This window comes from Pholis gunnellus, assembly GCF_910591455.1.
Source record: "Pholis gunnellus genome assembly, chromosome: 1".
NCBI classification, from domain to species: Eukaryota; Metazoa; Chordata; class Actinopteri; order Perciformes; family Pholidae; genus Pholis; species Pholis gunnellus.
The window spans coordinates 8,842,170-8,850,013 of NC_136528.1; the positions used below are offsets into that span (position 1 = coordinate 8,842,170).

The following is a 7,844-nucleotide window of genomic DNA, read 5'->3' on the forward strand; positions in this document are numbered from 1 at the left end:
TGTGTTCACATTATTTTGAGAGTTTTGTTTTTGGTCAGTGTTTTGGAGTGCAGATTGGTAACACAGCAGCTGGTTACCGTCTGTTTTCTGCTGTTCATGAAGTGCTGGCTGCACTTAGGGTCCCCTCAATTTTCCTTTTCAACTGTGAGCGATTGCAGGAATTGAGTGATTTCAGAATCGCCGATGTAGAGGTTCAATATACAATTATTTTAGCTTTCGCAAGATGTTTTTTTTCCCCTTACAACATTAAGTGTTCTACAAAAGCCCAACAAAAGAGGCAGCTGAAATCACTTGTGCAGTGATCCATACCTCTGCGATTACCACTCTGTGCTCTGTGCAGCGTAATGGAAAATCCTAAATGCTCCCGAATTATCCAGACTTCAAATTTGAACAATAATCTACACGGTAGCTAGCTGTGCAATCACCAGTTTGCATTGGCAGCAGAGGGGAGTTAAAATAATGGTGTTTTGACTTTTATTTATATTAGAGGTTGAAAGGAGATAAACCTGTGGCGCTAACATTAGCAGAGTACGTTAGCACATTTGTAACTATCGTTAGCACTTCTATGCAACCCAGGCTACTAAAGGCTACTGAATGTATACACATGCTGCTTTTGTTTTTTAATGATCGTAGCAGTAAATAATGACCCACACGGATTTAAAGAAACTGTCAATCCTTAATTTCATTGTCTTCTTGCTGAAGGGGTGGTTCACTTTTAAATTGCAATCTGTAGACTTCTATCTTTATCTTTTTTTCTGCTGAATCAGTTTGACATCCTGGATAAATCCATCCTGGATAAAACACATTGTAGACCCTTTTGTCTGCTTCTGTCTGAAATCACATCTGATGATATTTATTCAGTGAGTGCAGTTACTGGCAGTGTGGGCTCCATGGTAACTCTGACAGCTTGACGGAGTAGCAGCAGGGGGCGGGTTTTGGGGTCAATTAGAATGATAATTGGAAACATTATATTTGAGCTAGAGACAGTCAGTGGAATGGGAAACAGATCAAATAAACTAATACTGCCTTTTGATTGTCATAATAAAGCAAGCTTTAGCACAAGTCCAAATTTGCCAGGAAAGCACAATTTCTTAAAAGGTGAGAGGCAGCATTCAGTAGTTTAGTAAATCCAGTAAAAGCAAAAGCAGGATTTGCTGACTTACTTATTACTGTTGGATACAAGTTACAATTGGATTGGGACACTTTTGCGGTTCTTTTTTGTCTGTGTCAGTTATAGATTGTGTGAGAGAAATCCTAAAAGATCTTATTGCAGTTTGGATAAACCACCATAATAAAACCTTGTAATAAAAAAAACATCACTTCTTAAGCTCACTAATTAAATCAACACGTTAAATCTTGTTTGTTTAATCAGTACAAAAACCTAAATGTGAAAACAATAAATAGTGGTTTACACACAAGTTCCTGTAAAACAGAGACATGTCACTTTTACACGTCGGTTGTTGTGTACGGACTAAACCAACAAGATGTAATGTGTTAATTAGTGAGTTTCTCCTGAGTGTAGCCTCACATTAAAAAGGACAAAAATTAGAGTGGGATCACAAGAAAGCAATGTTGAACTATTCAGTGACGTGTTTGAATGTACACTTTCTCTCTAAATACCTACACATCAGTGAGGGATGTACTAGCTTTCCTGGAATAGCTTGTGAGTGCTTGAAGCCATTACTGTCAACTGAATGTATGTAAAAGGGCACAAATGTGACGGCAATCAAAGAGACCGAGTTCCTAGTAAACAAGGACGTACTGTACACCCCCTTCTTTAAACTCAAGATTTGATTTTTGTTGCCACATTTCAATCTAGGAGCGTTTCCCACTGTGTTTCACTCTCACAAAGGGTTTCTCTCTGTATGGTTGTTAAACATCAATGCAAAGCGTCTCTCTAATTCTGAAGGGCTGACACCACAACCTGACATCGGTAGTTGATGTGTTACATTGCTGACATTTTTCCTGCAATTAAAGGCCATTGTTGTTTCACTGGAAATATCTTGGCGTACGCTTACATGCTACATTTCACAGGGATGAAAACAGATACAAAATAGTGGGGTGACAGTAGTGGGGTGTTTAAGTGTGGATTTCAGCTTTAAATGAGGTTGGAAAAAAGGTTTTGTCTGGAATCAACAAGAAGGTCGATTAAACTTTAATTAAAAACCATTTCAGCCCTGAAGACTGCAGAGTTGTTGTATGTTCAGGATAATTGGGCTAAAAGGCTGATAAGAGGTTTTTGATTTAACTGTTTAACATTAATGATTTTGAGTAAGAGAGTCAATGAAGAGCAGAGGGATCTATACTGACCAGAGATGTTTGTCAATCTGTTCATTGTAACAGTCTTCAGAGAATTTAAATAACCAGGAAATAAACTATTGGAATAGACTTCGGGCGCTTTATGGCTATTATTGTAAATATATTTCAAGAAGCAATCTCACATGACAAGATAAGAAACAAATGAGGGAATATTACTTGAAAATGAATTATCATATTGGTCATGTGACGATAAGCCAAACTAAATTTCATTCAGCTTATGATTCATTACCTTAAAACACAATAAAGACTACCCAGATCTTAAAACATATCAGTGCAATATCATACAGTACAAATATAGTAGATTAGTATTTAAATCATTTTTAAAAGGTATTTTCAGCCATGTCTGCTCTCCAGATTCTTGCTGAAATTGCTGTGTCTGGGACAAAAAGTGCCCTCAAACTAAAGGGTTTAACTTCCTGTGAAACTGTAAAATTAGATTGCTGGATGGATGAAAAATGAAGATCTTTATCTTTATACAGTGGTGTAAAAAAAAAGGTAAAATTTGTGTGGCATTAAGGGAAAGGTCACGTTGTTCCCTAAATGAAAGGATTTATCCTCAGCATGGTGGTCATTTTAGGACATCACAGACTCAGCTGGTGGTCTAGCTCAGCTCTACATTGTCAGACTCGGTTGCTCAAAGTTCAACTTTCACGAATCTAACTATAGCTTGGTCTGAAACAGACGCATGAAAAACCTACTCAAAAAGGCCTACACGGTGCAAAGGAATCCAAGGACAGTCAGATTGTGCTCAAACAGACCAGAGGATAATTAGATAAGATTCAAAATGAGGTCAACCCGAACACATCCAAATAAAGAATTTAACACCAAAACTGGCGGCAGGATGAAATGGCACCAATTAACACATTTCACATCACACTCCAAGAACACATTGTTCTCCTGTTATCAATCAAGCTGACCAAAAGTCCTTGGATCCACTCCAAGTTTTAGACAGAGGGATGTCACAATACCAGAAACAAATACCGATACCAGTGAAACTCCACGATTCTCTTATCGCCAATTTGATACCAAGGTAAAAAAACAAATAAATAAATCCCATGCACTTCAAAATACACTCCTTTATTAACGTTACTGTCCTTAATATTAATAAAACATGATAACGTTATTATCTACCTTAGTTCAATACTCATTTTTGCTGAATAGAACTTGAACACATCATAACCTAACTCAATGCACCCTCCGTATGTTAACTATTAGCTCCGTTATTTAGCCAATCGGGACTGTGCTGCTCACCAGCTGCTGACAGTTAACATTAACTAGCTTTCCTCCTGTCGATTTCAGCAGGGATTTGCTGTTCAGAATGTAGGATTTTTAAGGAAAATGTTCTACGGTCCCCAAGATGACAGGGGGCGCCGTTAGTCTAGAGCCCTGACAAGTACAGTCACATTTTCAATATAATTCAGACACGGCCCGACTGAGGTCCCGTCTTGGGTCTGAGATATTAGGAACCAAGTGGACCTGTAGCTTAACCTCACCTTGTAATGTACATAGGCTCTTAGGCAGAATGCTTTAAGCTGAACGACAGCAGCCAGAGGTTCTCTGGGAACCAAGCATGTTTCATGCTAATCCATCTAATGGTTGTTCAGGTATTTTTTTAAATGTCGTATTTCCGAGAACTGAGCATCATTCTAGCAGTCTGATGAGAAAAGCCAAGTACGAGTCAATTTTCCAGTATCTGTTTGAAGTGGTTTGAAGATGTTTCACTCTGGACCAAACAAAAAGATCAACAGACCCAAATGTACCCACAGTGGGATAGCAAAATACAAACTGATATTCAACATTGAAATCATTTGAAATCGAAACCACCATTGGGACAGAGTGGGTGTCTGTTTAATGAGGTTGACAATCTGGGTTCCAATGTAGGATGAAAAACTAGGTCAGCCCCCTTCTTGACTAAACTTCATTCAGTCCATCACAGAAGTTCCCACAACATAAAGCAATCATGAAAAAAAAAATCACACTACAATAACAAATATCTACTAGCAGAGCTTTGTTACCCTGCTATCACAGTGTTGGGATTATAGTATTTATCTCTTTCTTTTCAATGCAAAGTTTGGATCACACGCCCAGATAAGGACGCATTCGGGGAGGCTGCACTCGTCTGCCTTTCATTAATTGGCACTGGTGCATTACTCTGGTGGAAACTCAAGAGGAGAAATCTATTTCCTAAAACAAACCATCTGTTTGTGAATCACTGGGAGACTGGAGAGACTGGTCCTAGCCTCCAGCCAAAGACACTGCCAGAGCCCTCTCTTTCTCTCTCAGTGCTGTTGACACTAATTAGAACACCACTTTGCCCTTTTTTTTCCGAGCCATTTGATCAGCATTACAATATGTTCCACCACAATTTCTGCAATCAACACAGATGAAATATGGTATCGAGCTCAGTGCACAACATGATTGCGCACAGCACACATAAATCCTCTTCAATAATCACTGAACCAATCGAGCACAGCCTCTACTAGACTGGTAATCACGGACTGTGTGTTGGAACCTAGAACATCGACTGTTCCGCTTTTTAAAAGAACGGGGTGCTTGCTGTAACTTCGGCTGCAGTTGCTCTGTGGAGCCATCTGGGTCACAGGGCCATGAATGCAGCGCAAGGGTGGGCAGAGTGTTAAATAGGTCACAAGCATCCTCGTCCAACACCCACAGGTCCACTTTCCCTACTGGATTAGCCCCCTGTTTCCCACACTATCTGGGTGCTGCACCTCGACCCTGGGAGCCCTGAAACCTCAGGGACAGCAGCTTGGAGTGTGCGTGCGTGTGTGTGTGTATGTGTATATCAAGTAAAAAGTGAGGTTGTGTATCCCTCATGGCCTCCAGCACTGAATCTTGGACAGCTTCACCTCGACAGTCGGCCAAGCCACCACGACTTCATTCACACAGAGCCAGTGGTGCATCGAGCCAAGCACTCAAGAAAATAAAACCACATCCACTCACACACACACACACACACACACACACACACACACACACACACGCACACACACACAAAACACTAGCACCCTGCCGGTATTCAACACCCAGTGCTGCTTATTTGGGATTCAAGCTGCTGGTGTTTGTGCCAGTATCTTTTGAATTTGAATATTTTCATGCCAGAAAAGTAAAAAAGACTCATTGTTTCTCTCCAACGTTGCATTTCCGTCCAGGTTGGAACAGCCAGGATGAGACCTGACCATGATACCTCTCCAGTTTAATGTGAATCTCAAACACACATGCCTTTGGAAATTGAGCTCTCAAAAATTAGAAGAATCACCTAAATAGAAAAAGTTTCAAATATGATAATAAAATCTCCATTGCAGGTTTTTCTTCTTTTTTTTTCTGTAAATGCAGCCAAGCAGGAAACAAAACCCACAGAAGCACACAGCAAGCAACTAATCACTAAAACAATGTGAGTGTTCCTCTCGAGCAGTCACTCCGTCGTCCCTCACTGTGTCCCACTCTTCCCTCTTTCTTCTTCTACTCCTGAACAATTCCTCCTCTGCTTAAAGCGGCTCCTCCGAATAGTGCGTCCTTCTCAGAGAGTGCAGAGAAGCCAGTGAGCAAAGCAAAGTTGTCCTCTGACATTTTGAACCCTCAACTTCAACTATTGGGACTTATGGCTTTGACTTTCATTATTTATTATAGGATAGTGTTGTTTTCTTTGAGGGACTAAACCAGCCATGCGTGCCCTTCAGGGTCCTCGCACCTGACGTCCATTAACCACCAGTTGTTGGGATCGAACAACACTGGAAACAGTGCTGTGGAATTCCTACACAGACAGGAGCACTCGAGTGTGTCCAGAAAGAGCCCGGGCATCTGCTGCCTGGGACAAATTAAATGTGGAGTTAATTATGAGAGGAGTCTCCCCGGAGTGGTCCCGCTCAGCATCCCGGCTAACACTGTGACACCAAAAGGTGTGGCGCTGCGTGGCTTTGCCCGCACTAACTAAACGAAACAAAGGGCGTGCGCGTGCGTGCGAGGAAGCCGTAACACAGTGGAGACAAAGACGTTTTCAGAACTTGGGCAGCGCGACTAACAAGGAAAAGAGATTGTGAAGCGTGCGTGCGTGCGTGCGTTACCTCGAAACAGGAAGGCTTTGGTGCTGTTGTGGAGCCCCGCCACTTGGGTAATTCCATAGGTGGCATTTGCCAGGTCAAGTTCATTGATGATATCAATCTGGTAGTCTGGATCAGATCCGAAAGCCAGAGCTGCGGGAGAGAAATCAAGGTTATGAGGATGAGAGGTGTTAACAGCCTGCAGAGAGGATTAAAGCGGAGTCTAAATCATTTTATAAACAGACAGGGTCACTGCTTAAAATGACTGTGGGTGTTTTCATTTACACGCAGAGTTGTGCTAATGCTGCCCACTGATATGCGTCGTATAGCCATCTGTCCGCAGCCAACACCTGTGTTCTCCACGGGCTGTAGGTGCAACGTGCGCACACGTCAAGGTAAAACAAACAAAAAGGTGACATCTCTTTTACCTTATCGGCATGCAAGTAGTTCTAAAATATCAACTCAACAAACTGCAGCTGATTGGAAACAATACGCCGCAGTCCGAAGACACTACCAAAACAAATCGGACTCGCTCGCGCGCAAGGTGCAAACTGAGGAAGCGGTAAAAGACGCGAAGAAGCGCGCGTCACTCGCAGCAGAAGTCCTCATTGCGATGAATAAAAAGAAAATAATAATAGAAAAAGAGGGGCACGCGGCGTGTTCTTACCTGGTTTTGTAAAAAAGAAGAGGTATAACAAAGCCACGTAAATATCCATTTGTGTTGGAGTTGCGCTGTACAGAGTCCTCAGCCGTGCGCTCCGCTGCGTATCCACACTATCACCCGCTCTGGTCCGTCTGGCGCTGTGCGCACCGCTCTCACCTCGCCTGCATGTGGAGGCAAGGAGGAACGGTCCACATCACACGAGCAGGGGGGGTTCCCTCGGTGCACAAACAGACCCGTTTACAGCGTTTGAATGCGTCCAATCAGTCCCCGCGTGGCGTCAAATGTGGGACGCATCCGCGTTTATCAGCGTCGTATTTTAAACTGAAGTGCAGACCGAACATTTGAGAATATCCTCAACCATCAATCTGTGAAGTTCCCCCTCTCGCTCAGACCACAGAAACTTTCAATTTCGGAGGTGAAAAAAAGGCTTTTCAGAGGAAAGTCGGTGGGTGGAGGATATGGGAATTCTCTGTAATGGATAGCCTGCTCTCACTTGTCACAGTAGAGATTATTCAAAGAATTCTCAGTCTCACGGGATTATTAACAACACAGCAGCTGACAAAATAGAACCGATTATAGTATGGAGACACTGTAGCCTGCAGGATATACTGTAGGCCTATATATGTGTTAAGAATTTGTAGAATAGCACAGACAACAAAAAAAGGAGTCCTGCATCTCCTCTATGCTTCTCGCAGCTCAACTCTACAGGCAAAGACGTGCGCACTGGTCACTTTTGAGATATGGAGCTATTTTGCTTCCATAACATGTTTTATTTCAGACTACTGGAAACAAATCATCCTACA

At 42.2% G+C, this 7,844-nt stretch overlaps 1 protein-coding gene across 1 annotated transcript in view; it reads right to left on the reverse strand.

Moving 5' to 3' along the window:
* LOC306699215 (protein kinase C-binding protein NELL1-like) overlaps positions 1–7,235 on the reverse strand; it is a gene marked incomplete at both ends in the record, with an annotated part of 218,421 nt that extends 211,186 nt beyond the window's left edge. Inside the window, 4 exon segments of the mRNA XM_079163758.1 lie at positions 6,402–6,530; positions 7,045–7,155; positions 7,158–7,217; positions 7,220–7,235. Coding sequence (XP_079019884.1) covers positions 6,402–6,530; positions 7,045–7,155; positions 7,158–7,217; positions 7,220–7,235 — 316 coding nt within the window.
* Positions 7,236–7,844: the final 609 nt, after the last annotated feature.